The sequence below is a fragment of the Nylanderia fulva genome, unplaced genomic scaffold, assembly GCF_048542155.1.
Source record: "Nylanderia fulva isolate GAGA-0341 unplaced genomic scaffold, ASM4854215v1 Scaffold4, whole genome shotgun sequence".
Classification (NCBI taxonomy): Eukaryota; Metazoa; Arthropoda; class Insecta; order Hymenoptera; family Formicidae; genus Nylanderia; species Nylanderia fulva.
Window position 1 is genome coordinate 747,647 of NW_028190476.1, and position 21,570 is coordinate 769,216.

Here is a 21,570-nt window from a genome sequence, read left to right on the forward strand (position 1 = left end):
GTTCCAGGAATAGACGAGAAAGGTGAAGGATGCCCACAAAAATCTTGAAGTGGAGTCGGCAAAGCGAGAATCATTAGCGGCAACGCATTAATTTTTTTAGGCTACGATTTAATGATAACTAGAAGAACTAGAAAGAATTGTGAATAAATCGTGGAAAACTATATCACAGATAAGAGAACTAACTTTTAACTTTTTTATTGTTTGTATGTAAGCGTTACGTTTTCGTGAATATTTTTTTCGTTTTCGATGTATTACCTAGATTAGAATATACATTATAGAGTGAGGGTTTTTAATATTTAAACTCTGACATATCAAGAAAAATATTAAAGTTATTTATTCTTGCTCTACAATTTTATTAAATTTTATCAAAATAGATTTATTGATCAGAGGTTAATTTTGTCACATTTCAAACTTAATATCTTTATATGTTCGAAATCTTTCTCAAATACACTTATCATCTCGATGTTTGTGGTAATATTATTCGACAAAGTTTGGAGCTCTAACAGATGAAACGGATTAAGATCTAAACCTGAAATTCTCAAGTAAACTTTATTGTGTAATCAATTTATTTAACTAGCTTAAATTTCATTAGAAAATATTTGTCTAAAAATAATGTTTTCTATCTTTAATTTCGTAATAATTTTGCAGTTATAAATAACGTCAATTATATAACATGTACGATTTTAATAAGAAAATGTATAGAATATAATTTACTTAAATTATAAAAAAATTTAAATATGTTAAATAATTTTTGTTAAAATGCATTTAAATTTCAAATTTTTATTCTTAGAATATTGTATATATACCACACACACATATATATTCAAATTTACGAGAGTATCTCTCGACAATTCCACAAATTTATTTCACGATTTGTTCTGGAGTCGATCGTAGTAGGAAACAATAACTAAAAATAATCGTTTACATTTCAATCGCATGAGCTTTCGCAGAATACATTTTTGTGCCTCTTATTTTCGGCAAAGAGAAAGATTTTCAGTCGATCGACGATTCTTCTGATTCATTCGCGATGTGCGATTAAATCATTGACGTCAATGGCTGGCTGTCGAAGTTTATTGCGCCGCTTCTTTTTCACTAAATAAACAACCGAGCGTGGCTGCAGCAGCAGCAAACAGCGCGGTCGCGGTTATTCTTAACGCAACAAACAAACTTGAACAGTTCGATCGCGTAGGTGTTAATTAAGATTGCTTCGTTCGATCATAAAAGAAAATGAAGCTCTAGGTTTTTTGTTTCTTTTAAATTTCTTGATCAAGATGAGAGAGAATTTTTTAAATCTTTATTAACGAAAGCATCGAGATTAAAGTCAAATATTTGCTTAACTCTTTAAACTTTCGCTATCAACAAATTAAAACTCTGGGTTTATTGAAATAGTATTAACATCGAAATTAAACGTTATTATATAGGGAAATCATAGATCAGAATTTAGATTTATTCTTCCAAAATGTGCATTAAGAATTTCTTTCATTTTTTAAAAAATCTTTTTTTTTTTTCAGTGACGGTTGCATTCAATTAAATAAAGATTAAATATTAGATTGCTTATATTTCCTTGCTTCTTCATGTTATCAATAAATCATCATCCATTTTAATTTGCGAGCGTTGATTAGTCTGAATTAATTGCGTTTTATTAAAAGCACATTTGGCCAGGGCTGTAGACATTAATGAACTTTATGCGTCCTTAGAAAATTCGATATTATATTTTTTTGCGAATAACAGTAGGAAGGATATGCTAAGAATATAGTGACGACGATGCCGTAGCATGTTCGTTTTTGCAAAAACAATATTGCAGGCAGACAAAATCGCGGCAGATTATACATAAAGAAGCAAGGTAATCGTGAAATAATTATTGTAATTTTCGTGTGATAAACAAAAGTTAATTTTGTAAATATAATCGTTTATATTTCACTTTTGCCTATTTAAGTGTATTCAAACATGGAATATATTATAACATAAGACAATATATAAATTTCATTAAAAATCACATTTTTTAAATTTTATTTACTTATTGCAGATAAAAATAATGTACGAAAGTACATTCTTAAGCGCATGATTTATAAGAGCAGTTCGCGTTAACACGCCTACGCGTTAGTTCACTGTTTTTACGTGCTTTAAAAATGTAATACACATTAATCTTTGAATAAAATCGGCTCCCTATTCTTTAACCTTTCAGCAATCGCGAATATACGACGTGCACGAATATATGCTTCCTCTAACATAATAAGGTTAACTCTTCCGCAAATTACTTTTGTGTAACATCCGCTTTCTATTTTATGGTTAAAAAGACCGCAGACATTCTAAAAGAGAGTATTAGTGTCTTCAGATTATTTATATATTTAGTAAAACGGGAACTGTCCTGAAAGTTATATTTTGGCATTTTTCTTATTTTTATTTAACTTTTGACATAATTAAATTATTTTTTGAAAATATTGGAATTACTTATTATATTATAATATTAGATTTAATTTGGTAGAATTTCTAGTTTTTATTTATTTTTGACAAAATTTTATTTATTAAATTTGTTTTTCTAATTGTTCATTTACCTTTTATAAAAAAACTTTTAAAATTAAAAAAATTTTTTAAACAACATTGTGCAACATAATTAAAAATGAAGAAAATAATGATATTTGAGACGTAATAAATACTCTAATTGACATTGAAATTATGTGTACATATTATATGTCAATTGCCAGTTTATCATTAATGTTAAAATTCATAATCCTTTTCAAATATTTTATTTAATATAAAATTTATGCTTAATAAAACTTACATATAATTTTTAATATTAAACAAAAATTCAGATTTTTTACTTATTCGCTAATTTGATTTTATATATTATCTACGCGCGACAATTATGATCGATTCTCGTAACAAAATATAGCATGCAATTATTTAATTGCTTACGTAGATAAAATCTTTATGCAATTTTCGTATTGACATATTGGAGCTTGTGATGCCATGATACAAATATCGAGAAATGGCAGCAAAATAAATATAAATGTGTACGAATAAATTTAATATTATGATACATATATGTATGTGTATTAAATTAAATTTATTACAATTATAATTTTAATTTACAAATTGCACACGTTATTATAAAATTATCAAAATATCTTGCGACAAACATATGACTTTCGTAATGAATTGCAAAATGTATTTGCTAATACTTTGCTCTGAAATTCTATTTTATATATATATATTATTACTTTGTATTAATTTGATAAATTAGATTACGGTTTTGTTAAAAGAAAAAATATAAAAATACTTATTAAAATACTTAATAATCATATATTTATTTTTATGATCAGAAAGTTATAAAGATTCATATAAAACGCTACAACAAAACATAAAAAAATAGAACAAAAATGGAAATAAGAATAAGCTTGCTCTGCTATTTTTATGTATTATTAGATAGCAATCAAGCGAACAATGCTATTTCAAAGTATATGTATATCTCGTTGAAGAACAGCTAAAAAGCGTCTCCTTATGCAATACTTCTCGACACGTCCAATAATGCAAATGCACCGATTAGCTATTCGCCAAGCGGGTTATTATAAGCCATTCGAAACGAAAAGCTCGACAAGAAATTGAGGGCGACGGTTTTAGCCGGCGATGTGAATTATCGCGACACTTCCGTTTGTCGTGACTTTAATTAATTGCGAATGCTGCGTACGTAGGCAGGAATTAGAATGCACTATTGCGGATATTAACGAAAATAGTAATCAGCAATAACGTCGGGTCGGCTAATGGATGTGCGCGATGTAAATAACTGACCTTAATTTTTCGATGCATCGTGCGGGAATTTTTACTAAATAGAGCTTTGATCCCCGAAAGAATAAACTTTAATAGATCATGGTAAGTAAAATTTATCTATGTGTTTAAAAATTTTAAAAACACGTAAATTTTTAATATACTTTTCTCACACTTTTTAACATTACTATACATTTTAATATCATAATTTAATATAAAAATTTACAATATTCTTTATTTGTATATATATTCCATTCAATTTATCGCAATTTTTTATGATTATTTATATATATTATTAATATGATGACTCGAGATTATATAGTAAGGATGGATTAATTGAAAAATTATGTAGCAAGCAATGTATAATGACAAAGTTGAAGTAATGTGCAGTGTTAATTAATAACATGTAATGAAGTGATGTTAATTAAGAACACGTAATTGGCATATATGCGCTTTCGCGCAAAAACATCTTTGTCGAATGTTTCCAATCGAGTTTCAACAATACTAGCAATCCCAAATGCGACTGTTATTTGTGAAATGTAGATTTTTTAAAATTTCTAGATTGTATCAGCGAAATATCCAACTTTTGCCAATGGCACAATTCTGCAAATATTACAGCAGTGCTCGATATTTTCCAAGACAATGCTAAATTGGTCTTACTATTTTTATTTTCTGCCGATAGATATTTTTCTCTGCGAACAAGACAATATTTTTAAGAAATATAAGAATTCTTTGCGCACGATATCGTGAGAAAATTGTATGAGACTCAATTCTGTTGGAATCTCAATAGAACTGAAAGTCCAAGCAAAAAATGAGTGCGTGAATATGTGACATAGCACTTAAACATTTTTAAAAAATTTCCAATTAAAATAATATAAAGTAGCATATTTTAATCAGTTATACTCATAAACAACTAATGAAACAATTTTACGAATTGAACACTAGTTTGTATAGCACTATCGGTTATCGGCTCCTTGACCAGAACTTCCGAATTCAGTTAAGTAATGGAAGCTAACGTGAACATATTACGGATACACGCGATGATCTTTGCGTGATATTCAGCAATTAATTTGAGCTGCGAGTCAACGATAAGGGAAAAGAGTATAACGCGATTGGTAATGATCGCGAGCTTTCGCCCGCCGCTTATCCGTCTAAGTTAATTAGGCGAATGCCGTGAAATAACGCGGGTCACGGACAAGAGGTTGGTCGGCCCGAAGCTTTCGAATTTTTTTCAAGAAAGCTCACGATTTGTTATGCAAGACCTACTTTTTCAGATTTTCTTGAGAATAAAAGTGGTCGTCAGAATTGTATTTTTTATGCGAAAGAAGGGAGAGGCAGTGAAGAACTCTGATTTTATTGGTAGAAAGGTTTTCGACGGGCGTCAATGAGTGTTGCGAATTTCGCGAAACAAAATTGTTCTAAGAGCGAAGTGTATCTGACGTTTATATAAACGTTTCGAACGATCTTCTTCCAAAATTGCATATTCGACTTTATTCTCTTCGGACGATACGCTTATTTTCAGCTCACGTTATCGCAATACGCAAATTCCGCAGCAGCTTTTTCGACATTCGCTTAACGTAATTTGTTTACCGATTTGTTTTCTTGCAGTTTTAAATTAGAAATCCGAGTTTGGAGAAATTAATTGGTCGACTGCTTGGAACTGGCATTCGTTGTCACAGTTTCCGGCGACACAGTTTTTTCTGGTAATTGCACAGGGGATCGTTATGCATTTTTTAATCGCTGTGTCTGTAGTCGGGCGAGTGTATAATATTGTTCTCGTCGCTTTTGTTTTCTACGCACGCGTCTATTTAGCGACTACCTATTCGAATATTCGATTGTGTCCGTTTTGAGCTGTGAAACCGCTGCAAGCTGTAGATACGTTTCAGCCAAACTTCTACTTTCTCTCGTTTCACAAGCGATACCGTGCCGGCGCGGCGGGTTGAATGCATTCACGAATCTATGTAACTTCCGGCGGCGACGCGCTGCCAGACGCTGATAACCCTTTCGAGGTCCCGAAATGTAAAAGCTTCTTCGGAAAGACACGTTTACAATGTAACAACGATAAGGAAATTAAGCGACTCTATATCGCACAAATATCTTTCGTAGGTCTTAATAGGTATTTACCGTTTTACATTAGATGCTCTAGAATCTCCCTTTTATCAATCAATTCTTCTTTTACTTCAAGAAATTTTTTTTTCTAATTTGATCAAAAACAATAATGCTTGTGATAGCATATTTTTTCTATTGCGCGCGTTTTTCTTCTTATACATATATATTTTGTTTCCTTTCGAGGTCCCGAAATGTAAAAGCTTCTTCGGAAAGACACGTTTACAATGTAACAACGATAAGGAAATTAAGCGACTCTATATCGCACAAATATCTTTCGTAGATCTTTGCTCAATCTCCCTTTTATCAATCAATTCTTCTTTTACTTCAAGAAATTTTTTTTTCTAATTTGATCAAAAACAATAATGCTTGTGATAGCATATTTTTTCTATTGCGCGCGTTTTTCTTCTTATACATATATATTTTGTTTCCTTTCGAGGTCCCGAAATGTAAAAGCTTCTTCGAAAAGACACGTTTACAATGTAACAACGATAAGGAAATTAAGCGACTCTATATCACACAAATATCTTTCGTAGGTCTTAATAGGTATTTACCGTTTTACATTAGATGCTCTAGAATCTATCTTTGCTCAATCTCCCTTTTATCAATCAATTCTTCTTTTACTTCAAGAATTTTTTTTCTAATTTGATCAAAAACAATAATGCTTGTGACAGCATATTTTTTCTTCTTATACATATATATATATTGTTTCCTTTCGAGGTCCCGAAATGTAAAAGCTTCTTCGGAAAGACACGTTTACAATGTAACAACGATAAGGAAATTAAGCGACTCTATATCGCACAAATATCTTTCGTAGGTCTTAATAGGTATTTACCGTTTTACATTAGATGCTCTAGAATCTCCCTTTTATCAATTAATTCTTCTTTTACTTCAAGAAATTTTTTTTTCTAATTTGATCAAAAACAATAATGCTTGTAATAGCATATTTTTTCTATTGCGCGCGTTTTTCTTCTTATACATATATATTTTGTTTTCTTTCGAGGTCCCGAAATGTAAAAGCTTCTTCGAAAAGACACGTTTACAATGTAACAACGATAAGGAAATTAAGCGACTCTATATCGCACAAATATCTTTCGTAGGTCTTAATAGGTATTTACCGTTTTACATTAGATGCTCTAGAATCTATCTTTGCTCAATCTCCTTTTTATCAATCAATTCTTCTTTTACTTCAAGAAATTTTTTTTTCTAATTTGATCAAAAACAATAATGCTTGTAACAGCATATTTTTTCTATTGCGCGCGTTTTTCTTCTTATATATATATATTTTATTCCATGTAATATCAGATATGCATTTAATGAACTTATATGTATATGTATATATAAGATCATACATATGTATGGTAAAATAAATTTTATCTTTTATAATAAAATCGATACGTGATATTTTGAAATCAAAACATGTTGTTAACGTGTACTGATATATTAATTACTTAATTAATGCACGACAGCGAATATAACCTTGTAATATATATCGACACATATGTTGTCGTGTAATCTAGAACTCTATAAGCAAGAACTGCAGCAAGTTTACATGCAAATTGGGAAATGGTCATTATTAAACGGATGATTTGTTATACGAAGTCTGTCAAGCGTACCATTCGAAATATAATATATTCGACACAACGCGTATGTCAATATGTATTATTTGTTAAGCCAGTGTAGCATTTCGCCATTTATATTAGCAATTGCAATTTATATTTGGTCTAAATTTGGGTACATCGTGAAAATGAATAACATCAATTAATCCAAATTAATTTCCTTACTTTAAATATGATTTATTTTAACTGCTCATGAAAAAAGTAAAAATATTTGTGATTAAAGATAAATTTTATTATATATATATATATATATATATATATACATAATGTTATATTTACTAAAACTTTACTTAAGGCATTTGCTATTAATCAATTGCTAACGAGAGCCAAAAGTATCGGAACGGTAAACGTGTTAAATAAATTTCAGACATTTCATGACGTCGCGGTTTATTATACATAAAATAACATTGCTATGCGTTTCGTCGTATTATGCATCTAGAAAACTTGATTTCGCTCGTTTTACGACGTACCTTCATAAAGTCACGTTCGGTCACAGCTGATGACGATTATCGGATCGCGGTCTCCGACGATCGCTGTCGTGACAGTAAAGCGTAACGATTCAGCTGCAATTGGTACATTCGAGTATGGCATACTGATGCTTCGCAGATGCCTCGATCTGTAACGGCGTAAACATCCGCGGATGCCGAGCGAATGTACGTCGCGAAAAATCATGGCACTTCTGGCCAGAATTGCACCGCGCGAAAATATACCGAGGCAAACGTAAATCGGCAACCGGGCTTCTGTTCCATGAAGCGACCTTGTTTGCAACTTTGCTTGCACCCTTGGCACTCTTATCGCAAATTTGCGATAAGCCAAGAGTTTCACAATCTCAGTGTGGATTTAGCTGCTTGAAATTTTCTTAGAGTGTAGGCAATGGAATTTCATTTATTATGTATGTAACTCAATCACGAGTTTATTTACCGGAAAATTTGTTAGTCTGAAATTCTGATCTTTAGATATTTGAATTAAATAAGAGATAGGAATGTCAATCTTCTAAATTCAGTCTGAAAATACGTATAGTTTGAAATTCATCATTCTAATGTTAATTTTAAATACGATGACGATATTTGTGTTCTATTGACCAAGATATTTTAAAAATAGCAAATAACACACAATCTCTAATGCTAATATTTTCATCAACGTTTATTAATTAATGTGACGTTGATAAAGTCAAGTGCAAACACAAAGTGTCATGCATATAAATGCAAATGCAAAATTATGTGTTGTACTATTAAAATATTGCACATATTTTATTTAATTATGTATGACATTTTAGTTAAAAAAGTATGTTTTAAAATTACACGTGTGTTATTAACTTTATACATAAAACACAACATATGCATTTATAAAAATAATCTAAAGATCGGAAAAAACAAATTTCTTTGCAAGAAAAAAGGCTTAACTTCTCATATCCATACTTTTATCGATTAAAATCTTCTGACCCTCCAGTTGCTGCAACACGTGCTTTTACCCCTTTTTTAACAAAAATAGAACCGATGGAAACACACTGAGCCCTTTTAATCTCTAATCAGCCGATTAACGGGAAATATCGATATCGTTCACAAAAATATGTATATGTATATTAGCGTTCGGAAAATCTCGCAAGAGAACAAATATAATACATTTTAATTCTTTATATTTTCATGACGATTACATAAGATAATTCGAGACGTGGACACTGAATTATCGCCTATTGTCTGTCGCAATTTCCGCAATTGCATAGTACAAGTTGCGAAAGTTACAGAATTAGCACGATCGATATGCTACCACTCGGACGCTGTTAATCCTCGTTTGCGGCCGGAAAAGAGTCTCTCGAAAATTTATTCACAGTGTAATATCGCATAAAATCACAGAAATACCAATATTATTCTATTATATCAAAGCTCTGGTGATATTATGTTTGAAAGTATGTTTAATGTTCAATTTATGTCAATTAATGTTAATTTATGTTTTAATTTAGACTGTTATTAACTTCTTCTTGAAAAAAAAAGTTTATTTATTTATTTATTTTTAATATTATGGTTATATCTGTAAACGATCGCCTAACAATTTATTGCACAGTAGTAGATTCATTCGTATTCATAACAGAACTTTATTTCTATGTTCTACATAATAAATTTCCAAGTTGAGAATTTTAATTCAACTATATTTATACATTTTTCATTGTTTCTTAAAAAAAAAAAAAAAAAAAACGATTTTATATTATACGCTAATTATAAAAAATATTTGGCACAAGAGGGACTGAATGCATCCAGTATCTGTATAAATATCTGTGAGAGTTAATTATACATACAAAGTTCTCCAGAGAAAAATTCTCTATACTTTCTTTTTTAGAATTTAAAGAATTAAAAAGCTAATTAATAATATAATAATTTTTGTTATTAAAAGAATAAATAGCAGAATTCTAATTGTTAACATACATTATTATTAAAAATTTAGAATTTGTGAATTGTTTATGAATTAAGAAGTGCAAACATGTAACAAAATTTTTTCGGCAAAAATAATTATCTAAACTTTTTAAAATAATTTAATTAAAATTTTTAGAAACATTTTATTATAATATAGGATTTAAGTTATTGTTACACAGATATTTAAAATAAAATGTTAAAATATTAAAAGAAAAAAGATAAAAAAAATCTTTATTTAAAATTTTTGATATAAAAAAATTTACATATTAAAATATTTTTACAGTAAACTTTTTTAATAATTTTAAGACTATTTTTTTAACAGATATTACAAGAGAGATTCAGTTTGTGAAAAAAGTGGCATTTGGCAACGATGATGATGCTTTCTTATAATTTTCAAGTATTAAGAAAAAATCATATAAGAATTAAACAACACTGGTTAAGAAAATTATTTGCGTTCACTGGTTGCGCGCAGATTTCTTCCTGCATAAAATAGCGCTATGATTGTTGCAGGTCAACCGTAAGAAAAAAGAAAAATTAATTATGTAGTTATATGCAGCGTCAATAAGGTTGCATAAGGTCGTTTATTTATAAAGACGCTTAGAAAAATACAGGGCGAAAAGAGATATGTTTATTTATAGTTTCTCGTTTGTCCGGGATTATAAATAAATTATTCGAAGTATTTCAACTGCTAGTAATATTACTCGCTATAACTTAAAATTTACGAGATCTGTAAGCTTTTATTTTGCGTTCTGTTTTCATGACTCGCAATGTATTGTATCTAAAAAAGTAAATGAATGTGAATCTATCTATCTATCTATATACATATAAATATATATATATATATGTGTGTGGGTGTGTGTGTGTGTGTGTGTATAAGTACATATATATTTATTATTTTTTTTTCGTAGACTATAACAAATGACGTAAAAAAATAGCCTTCACCGGTACGATGCGCAACAACGGAATTGTAGTATACAATGTTGATCTGTAAAATAATACTAAACTAAATCCAACTTATATAAATGTGTACACACATGAAAAATATACGTACACATAAAAAAATTAATTAGTATTTATATAATCAATTTTTTTATTTATTTTTTATAAATATCTAATCAAATAGATTGCATAATTATTAAAAAAATGTTTTTAGCTATAAATGTTTAAAGCGTATGTGATAAACATTTCATTTCCGTATAAATAATTATAAATCTTAAACATAATATACATATGTTTGTGATAAAATATTTTATCACATGTATCTATATAAAAATGTTAAGACAAATATTTGATTATAGGTAATTTAAATATTTTAAAATAAAATCTGAAATATAATTTTGTATACATGTGTTATATTACACGATAGTTGAAAAAAAATTCACTGTCGCAAAGATAAAGAAACAATTAATTTTACATACAATAAATAAGTACGATAACTTATAAAGTGCTTACTTTTTACAATTGGAATACTTCGCAGATGTTGCTCTCTGAGCTTCCTGTTTCTATCTTGTTCTTTCTTTGTTGTATTTCATGGTATTCACTCATGAAAATATGATTAATTATGATCTCACGCGCGCTCACTACGTTAAACAATCGCGCGATATTGTACGACACTCCTGTTAATCATACGAAACTTTATTATATTGTAATGAGAGAAAACTATGCAAAAACTATATATATAAAGCTACGACCTATATTTGTTCAACTCTCCAAAATTGCACGACCAAAACCCGCAATCACTCTCTATGACAATGCTACTTCTAATTTTAACAAATAGTGTACGCTTTCATTTCAAGATAATTATAAATCGTGTAATAATGTAAGTAGAAATAAATGAATTCAAGATAAAGATACATGTCTGCAGAATGTGTGCTATGAATACGTGGTCATTAATTACTCGCACGCGATAGATCTTGATTAAATAAATCGCGTAAAATACGCGGTTCAATAAGTCATTGATATTTAAATACATTTAAAATTAAGAGTATTAAAATGCATATGCGATATTATTAAGTACATATATAAATGTATTAAATTAACGATTGTACTAATTAATTAAATGCGCCATAATGATATTTGGAATTTAATTTATCCTGTATTTCATGAGATACTGCGTAATAATGTTTCGTAAAGATGCAATAATTGTATGAATCAATAAATACATAATGGTTGCCCAATCGTTACTAATATACATACAATAATTCTAATAATCGTATAAAATAATTGCGTTTGTCCTAGTATTTGTCACGATTATATTTCGAGAGATGAGACGACATGTCTAGCGCTATTATATCTCTAGTCGAGTCTTCTTGTACAAATAACAATTATACGTAAAACTTGAAAATGTAAGCGCGAAATGTCAACATAAGCGCGTTGTTGACATTGGACCGTCGCAATCTTCTGGCTTCGTAGTCTTGTCATTCGGCAACAATTCGAGTAGACAAGTGTGAATGGTTCCATATGTCTTAGTATTCTTTTTGACACATGACAAATATTAGACCAAACGCGATCATTTTGTATTATTATGAGAATTAGCAATTATATAATAATAATAATTATTTGACTTACGCAATGAATTAATTTCCATTTTAATGAAATATTAATTCGGTGGAGAACCAACAAGCGAAGCAACTGCTGAGCAATTTACAACTTAACTTATTATTTATTACTTCTAAAATTAATTAATAACAATACTATTAGTTACTTTCATTTAACGAACGAAATTGATCCTCAGAATTTTAATGATAGAGCGTCTAGCTACTTCATAGTTATAATGTTATAATAATTATCGTCTTTTTTTATAAAAATATCTTTCTAAAGATATGAGAGACATTGTGCGATTAAAAAAATTAAATATTAAAATATAAGCACATACACATATTATAAAAAATAATAATGTGTACTTATTAAAAATACTTTAATTTATATATCTACAAAATTTTCGTATTATACTTATCTTTTCATAAATTATGAAATGCAAGCTGAAAAGTTTTGTGCTTCAGGGAAGACAAAATTCCCGAAAGGGAAGATATTGCTTTCCGGTGAAAGCAAATCTTTTTAAGAAGAGTCTTTTTCGCCGGTAAGAATTTACGTAAAATATTTGCGACGGAAAAATTCGGTCATTTGTCAACTGAAAGCTTCCCCACGCGGCGTAAAATGGGGATTTAAAGAGGCACGATGAAGTCTAGGCGCCGTGTGTCACGTCGCCAAGATAAAAGTTTATTCGGCCTTAGCGGGAATTTATCCGCGGTGAAAGCTGCGCGTACTTAATCCTGAAATAATACTAATACTTATCTCTGATGCGACGAGTTTTATTCATTCGCGTATACTTTCACGATTAAAATCATACATTTTGAAGCGAGCATCGAAGTAATTACATAATATGTCAGAGTCTGTAAGGAAACACACGCACATATATATACATATATATATAAAATAAAAAGTAATTAATTAATTACTTAAAAACTTGATTCTATTAAAATAATGAAACATGGACATGTTCTTGTTATGCTAGCTCGACAAATTAAATTTTTTAAATAGGTTACTAGAAGGACCAGAATAGAAAGAAAGAAAACTTTTAAATCTCAAAATCTCGAACTATAAGTGGTTTTTGATATTTATCAGATTTATCTTAGAATTGCATTATATATTAATTGCAGTTATTAATTATCATATAAGTATTGTGATAAATAGTTAATTAATTTTTTGTCTTTAATTTTGCGTTAAGACTATAAGATAAAAGGAGTTAAAAACAGATAAATAAGACGAATTTTTGTTTTTCTCCTGTTGCAGAAAGCCAGATTGGCGCGCATTAGAATCGCGAAGGCGTCGAGCGGCGCCGCCTTCGTAAGCAAAAAGAAGGCAGCGGAGGCGCGTTTGGCCGCTCAGGAGAGCGGGCTGCAGCTGGAGGAATACTGTAAGGAGGATATCTTTGAGCTGCAGCATCATCACCTACTTCGTTGTTTGGAGAAGACCACGGTAAGTACTTACATCTTTGTCTACTAACAGTTGCATGTCGCGTTTTCGTGTGGGAATTCTATAAAGTTCCCTAAATTCCTACCCTCCGGTTCATTCTAAAGCCCTTCAAATCCCTATCGATAAATTAACTTTCTTACAAAGAGAATTTACTTTGTCTTTAATAAAGCTTTAATGATGAAATGTTGGATCATAGTCTTTCTTCATAAATTACGCCATATGAAAAAGTGAAATTTCGATCTCTTGATAAAGAACATTTTTTTATAGAAAGTTATATACGTTATTTTGACAATTATACAAATACTGCGTGTTCTATTTGCAATATAATATCATTTTTTGAGGATTATAATGAATTAAAAAATCATAATTAAGAAAAAATAATACTGACAATTTATATAATAATAGTTGATAATAATTAATCAATATTTTCTAATACTATAAAAAGAAAAATGGCATTTAATAAAATTAAGAAAAATTTTCATCTCAGGAAAATTTTAATATCATTATTTAAGGATTTTTAAAGTTTCTCTAAAAACCTCGAGCGACAAAGATAAATTAATCAACGAAATGATAATTAATTATTCATGAAAACGGTGTTCTTTCACCGTAGACAAACTCGCACAAAAACGTAGACTATCTTGAGCGTTCGTCATTAATCCTACAGACGCGACGCGAAGCGACAAAGCAACTGCATCGTCGCGAATGCATCTGTCGACGCTTCCGCTTCTCGCGCCAGGAATTCAATGGTTACCTCGTCTCGAAAATCCGGCAGACTATTTCACGAATACTACGCGCGAGTAATTTGAATAAACCTACGCCCTGTGCACCGTCTAATTTTAGCTCGACGAGAGAGGGTGGTTGATTGTGCGAACTAGAGTTGCCGCGTACGGGATGTAGTCGCTATCGAGCGTGAATATTCGTGAACCAATCCTCATTTACAAAATTGCTGCTACAGAAACGTACTATTATGAGATCGCATATGATAGTTACACAAAAGTCTCGGACTTTCGCGTAACGTAAAAATATAGAGATGATCAAGATAATACAATAAAAAAAATGAGAAATACATATACATATGTTATTAGAGAAAAAGATAGAAGAATACGAAATAGTAAGTATTATTTGAGTCATGTTATGTTATTTCGATTTTTTAAAAACAAATATAAAAATGACAGTTTTAATATAATTCATGTTTATAGCATTAGAGACATACATAATATACAAATTAAAATTATAAATATAATTCACAAGAATAATAATATAATTTTATATGTCACAAAATTCACAAATATTTAATATGTTATATTTTTCTATGTTTTCTCTTACACAGTTATATGCATATAATAAAATAAAAAAAAGAAGTTAGAAGTTAAGCAAATAAGCTTAATATAAAATATAAATACATTTTTTAATAAAATTTATTTTTTTTTTAAATAATTTATAGGTGCAAACAAGTGCACAACTTTTCAATGCATCTTGTTTATGTTGAATATATTTATGTGCATAGATATGCATATTATAGGTTTTATTCAATCAAACGTGACGTGCACATACGATGTGTATACCGCAGAGATTATAAAACACGTGCTACACATGCGATTTATACGATAGTGTAATGGCAGACTATAATTCCCACGTGGGAAGAAATTAGTTTATTACGCCAGAGAGAGGACAAGAGCTTTTGGATATGTGTACAGAATATACAAGATGATATCGGTCACAACCTACAGAAGTTAAGTGTAGGTTGATCCGCCAAAGTCGATATAGTTTGATATTTTAAGAGAGGAAACACAAGCTTTTAGATAATGCAGATATAAATGTGCGAGAATAATGAATAAGAATAATGACAAGAATTAATTAAATATTTATATATATATATATATATATATATATATATCTTGATCATATTGATTATTTTGACAGAAAATATATATATTAATTATTTGATAATTTCTGTTATTATTTCTCATTTATTATTTTCGCACAATTTATATTTACATTATCTATTATAGCTTGTGTTTCCTCTCTTGCATGTCAATAGCTAAATATTCACATTTACTTTTAATCATCAACGTAATTGAATTTACAAAAACTGTTTGATTAAATATATTGTAAAAATCATATTTTTTATTTATCAATATTTCCAATAATTTCATAAAACTAACATAAGAAAGTGTTTTTTTTTACTTTTTTTTCTCTTAATCAGTTTTATATAAAATAACTTGTACATAATATATTATTAGTACTAGGCATTTTTTATATAATTTCTATTTCTTTTTCGACTATTAATAGATACATTAACTTTACATTTATCAATCATTTTATTGATAACAAAAGTAATTTTTGAGAAAGATTAAATTAACATTAAATAAAAATTATTATAAATAAAATAGGCGTAATTTAATATTACAATCTCGTAATAAATACGTTTAATCGTAATCAAGATAATAGAACTAATAAGAAAGGGAAAGGACTGCTCAGTTACTTGATTGTTCATCTTTCATGAACCAAGTTAAAATAATCGTACTAGCTTGTATATTTGCTTTGTATATCGCCAGTAAAATGCTATATATTGCAAGCAAAGTGCTATATATCTGTAGATAATACTAATATGCTTTTAGGTTGCTTTTGTTCCTTTGGGAATTTGGCTTGTATCTTATACATTAGATAAAGGGGCAATTTTGGTTACATATGGTCGTATTATTTGCGTAACATTATCAGGTACTTTATATTTTGAATAAAAGAAACGATAAATTAACTTGCATTTATTTTATTATAAAATGGATTAAAAGAAAAAAGTAAAGGAAAAAAAGAACACTTTATTATTATGTTAGTTTTATCGAATTATTGGAAACATGAATAAATAAAAAATATTATTTTTACAATATATAGTCAAACAATTATTTGTATATTCAATTACGTTGATGATTAAAAGTAATCATGAAGATTTAATTTACTGACATGCAAGATAAAATGTTTGTATTTAGCATGATATACAGTTTTGAAAAAGAAAGAGGCCGTCATTATATAACTAATTTTATCATTAAATTCATCATTTCTGATATTGCGACGACGATATCATCTGACGATAGATACTTCTATCAGACGATGACGTCGCTGGGCTACGGGGTCAGATTTTCGATCGATTCGTTGTCCACGTCATCCATCCGCGAAGCTAGCGAATCTTTAACTCGAACTTCGAATTTCGCACAAATCGTGTAGAATGTTTCCCGAGAGTGCATCCTACCCGTGATGTTCGACACGGAGATGTTTTCGAGAAAACGAACGATTTCTGCTGATCAAAGAACAACGTGAGGAACTTGCTGACCGAACGCAACGCGAACTATACTTTCGAACGTGCGAACGTGAACTGGTCTAGATACTTGTTTGATAATTCGAGTACGCGTTTTCGAGCAGTTTTATATATAAATTATAAATCAGGCATGCATCTTCATTATATACTAATTTAATGCTATCACTTGAAATATTGCTGTATCAAAAATGTCTCTTGATTAGTCAAGCCAAATGTAACATACAAAGTATTATAAAAAAACGCACAAAAGTCTTTATCAAGTGTCTTTAGATGAATTTGGAAATAATAATTTTTAAATTTTGTAGAGAAATAAAAATTTAATTTTTATGGAAATTTTAAATATTAAAAAGATCTGAAAAATAAATTAGCTTAATATTTTTTAATTATATTTGATTTTAATCAAAATGTAAAATATAAGGTCAATATGACAATGTCGATATGTCAATAAATCGGAAAATAAGTAATGTCGAAATTTCCGATATTGGAACTCTTCGTAACTCTTCTTTCAAACAGAGACTTAAGAGTTATTTAAATCGAAATTTATAGAATGCTTAATGTCATTTTACGGTAAATATTTATTCTTCTAAAATGTAAGTAAATAACAAATTACATTTAATTAATTTCAAATAAGACATTTAATGAAGAATAGATTTAAGACTTAATTGCAGGGATGATTATAATATTATATAAAGAGATTTGTCTCTTTATATAATTAATTACCTATATAATTGTCATAACATTATCAATATTTTATGCAGAATGCCATATCGCACGAGACAAAAAGCTACAAAGTTATTTAATCAAATTTTCGTATAATAAAATAGAAATTATATCTATTAAATATTTTTTGCCGAATAAGAGAAGAGAATAGAAGAAAAAGGAATTTTCAATAAAAGAACATTTCACGCGATATGACATAAAAACGTCCGCTTAGAATTGGGTATTCTCACCCAGACCCGTCACACACAGATGCGCGCGCTACCAAAGTGCATACTAGATGCACCTCTTTACGTCATCGTGCCGCTAGCGTTCATACAAACGCGAAGATATTTCGAGAATCCGACAAGAGATAAAGTGGCTCTCTCTTCTTCATGTGGATATTCCGGTGGAATTCTTGCGCCTCTCATGCGAATTTGCATTGTTACACTTGAAGGGAGCGCATCGAGGTTGCGGTAAGGCGATAAAATAACAGTGCAATCAGCATTTCAATTCATGAATTATGCTCCCCCTTTGTAAATAACAAATGTGTAATTAACAATTTTTTCTTTGCGATTTATTAACATTTCGGATAAAATATTTAATAAATTCAGTTATAAGACAGATTTGATGTATTATTGAAAAGGGAGATTTCAGGATTTTAATATATTCTTTTTCGTATAACAATCCTTTATTGAGTTATATTTTATTTTGTCTCCATTTCATCTATTGAGGAAGTTTCTTTTCATCTTTGATGGACGCGACCAATCGTCGGTGTCTTCGGAGCGGCGTATTGATTTCTTCCGGGCCGCAGTCGTGGGCTCGATCGAACGTCATCAGGATCGTAGACGCGGTACGTCGTCACTGTAACTAATTATAGTTCGTCACGATATCGAGAAGCGATTCGATGATAGCGATTGTTAGCTTTTCCATTTTGCGTAGCGCAATTGTCGGGTGAAAAATTACCAGCGAAAAAGATCAGGGTGGAAGATATATCGAAGAAGAATTGAAAGAAAATTCCCGAAATGCAATTAAAGAACGTTACATTCTATTGCGACTTTGCGAAAGCATTATTGCGAAGAAATTCTTTTAGTTTTCTTTTCGAGATACGATAGTTCTAATAATTAGATGGTCGGCGGAGAAAGAGCGGAAAAATAAAATTTACTCGGGAGTAATATAATAATATTCAATTTCAGAATTGGAACGAGTACGCTCTCTTGTCGAATTGCAACGAGACCATTAAAATCAGAATAAATTTAGGGATTGAATTAAATAAATGTGTAATGAGAGGCTCTCGAAAAGATCATGTAAATGTGAACGGAATTAATGCCAGCATTTGCCGCAAGATAGTGCGTTAATTATTTTAAATGGATTTTAAAATTGTACGGGAAATAGGTTTTTTGTGAGATATTGCGATAAGAAAGTAATTAATATAGAATAAAATATATTAAATTAAATAACTGTCAGTAAATAATTTGATATAAATCGCGGCATTTAAAAAATGAAGAATGTTTAGAGCTGAATTAATATTTGGCGTGTTTGGAGAAATTGTTGCAAAATGATATTTTCTGTTAGGACTGAAAAATTTTCTAAGAGAATTATAAAAGAGAGAGAGAGAGAGAGAGAGAGAGAGAGAGATGTTTTTTTTCTTTGAAATATATATTCATTCAAATTTTGTAGAAAAAATATTTTATGAAAAAAATGACAGTTGAACAATTCGTGTGATTTTGGGAAATATGTCACGTATTTCAACGAAAAAATACACAGTTCAATTAATATTTGACGTTTTGTAAAATCAGTTGTGGTGTAACGTTGTTTTGGTCGAAATAAAAAAACAATGTCGCGTCCGTATTCTCTCTTCCTTTCCGCTTATTAAGTAAATTTTTAGCGAGTTTCGCCGCGCTTTCCGCAGAGTAACACGTATCTCTCTCGCACAACGAATGTTTCTCCGAAATCAACTCCCGAAGAAATAGGCGTACACAATGTGGCCAGTTCGCAGTTACGTATGCATTGCCCGCCGAAAAGGGGTAGCGTGCACGAATGCTCCTGAATTTAATATCAGCCAACTGGAAACAAACCTCCACCGGAAAGAGTAAAAGGTTAAATAGAGAACGCGACTGGAACAGAATGAAACAAATAAACTAACTGTACTCTGACTATCGTAGCCGTGACCTGACAGCAGAGCTCTTTCGGGTGAGTGTGTTTTATGTCAGACGTCATGGCACTCTTGACCGTAAGAAATCTGCAGTGACTTTCTCGTTTATACATCAGATATGTTAATGTATTCCTGCGACTTGGAAATTGAAAAATTACAATTTTAAAGGGAATTTTATTTGTCGACCGTCGAGGAATATTTTAAACTTATCATTCTTTGAAAAATAACAATACTGTATAGGATTTATTCGATTTACACCTTCAAATGACGCACTTTCATCGAGACGTTGCGGTCATATATAATGTCCATAAAATTATCGTGCAGCATATCCGAATGTGTCATTCCTGATTATCTTAATGAATCTGACGATTGGTCATAGTATCATCAAACAGACGATGTCTGATATGCAGTACGTCGGTTTGTGGCTGATATCGACGTACGTATGTGCAGCGGTCATTCCGTTGATTCCGCAGATTCCGTGGCATTTAGACAATGCATGCTCGCAATTCCGGCGCTGTACTTCTGACAATGCGTTTATTCTCGATCGTAATTCTGTACGGAATGTTGTAAAATATTATGTCAGTCTTATATAATTGCTCGCTTATAATTATCGCGTTGGAATGTCGCAGGCATTTGTTATTATCATTTTATTCGGATATGCGATCAATTTATCATATAATAACTATTTTTTTTTTAAATGTTAAATCTATTTGAAACATTTATTATTTTTATTTTTGACGATTTTTATGTACGATGTATAATATAATATATATAATTAGTTTCCGCTGGTACTTTTATTATTAAAAATATATACATATGTGGTAGAAATGTGAAATATAAAACAATATTTAAACACTTTCACGTAGCGGCGTCCAATATTTCTATCATCAATAATTAAAACTCGTAATTGTCGCATGTTCCAATTAATTTCCCGCAATCGCCATGAGAGTTGCATCGCTGCACGCGATGTAACACATCGTTTCACTGTCAACGAATCGAAACCGGAAGTTACGATCCGATACATTCTCGCAACGTAGAGTATATCTCACATAACGTAATAAAATCGTGATAAAATCTCTCCGAGATCAAATGCAGGAGTGAAACTGTCATTTGTACTGTCATACGAACCGACATTCGTATATTGCACTAAATGTAATACCTACCTATTTTACGCGTACACGACAATTTGTGTTGCACGATACAATACTCGTATTGTTTTGCAAAAATGAATAGTGACGAGTGATTTTATGCATACGAGAAACGTAAAGACGACTTTTTCGAGAAGTTATAGTATGCAGTTAGATGCACGATATTATACGCGTTCTCGAAGAAACATTGCCGCAAGCGATATCTTTTATGTGAGTGGATGCTTAAAAGCTACCATTATCCTTTCTCAAAGTCTTCAGTGTCGCACTTTAATATTTTAAAAACAACTCAATTTCTCGCTATGATAAAAACACGCGGTTTTAAATATCGACAAAAATATAAATTAACTAATTCACCTGGTCTGTGCTATTTTATTGTTTGAAGAAG

The 21,570-nt window shown here is 30.1% G+C and overlaps 1 protein-coding gene across 3 annotated transcripts in view; it reads left to right on the forward strand.

Moving 5' to 3' along the window:
• Positions 1-21,570, forward strand: part of Shal (potassium voltage-gated channel protein Shal) — a 109,144-nt gene that overhangs the window by 41,775 nt on the left and 45,799 nt on the right. For all 3 annotated transcript variants that reach the window (XM_085486074.1, XM_085486075.1, XM_085486073.1), the window contains exon 3: positions 13,691-13,876. In XM_085486074.1, coding sequence (XP_085342200.1) covers positions 13,691-13,876 — 186 coding nt within the window. The remainder of the gene's footprint in view (positions 1-13,690; positions 13,877-21,570) is intronic.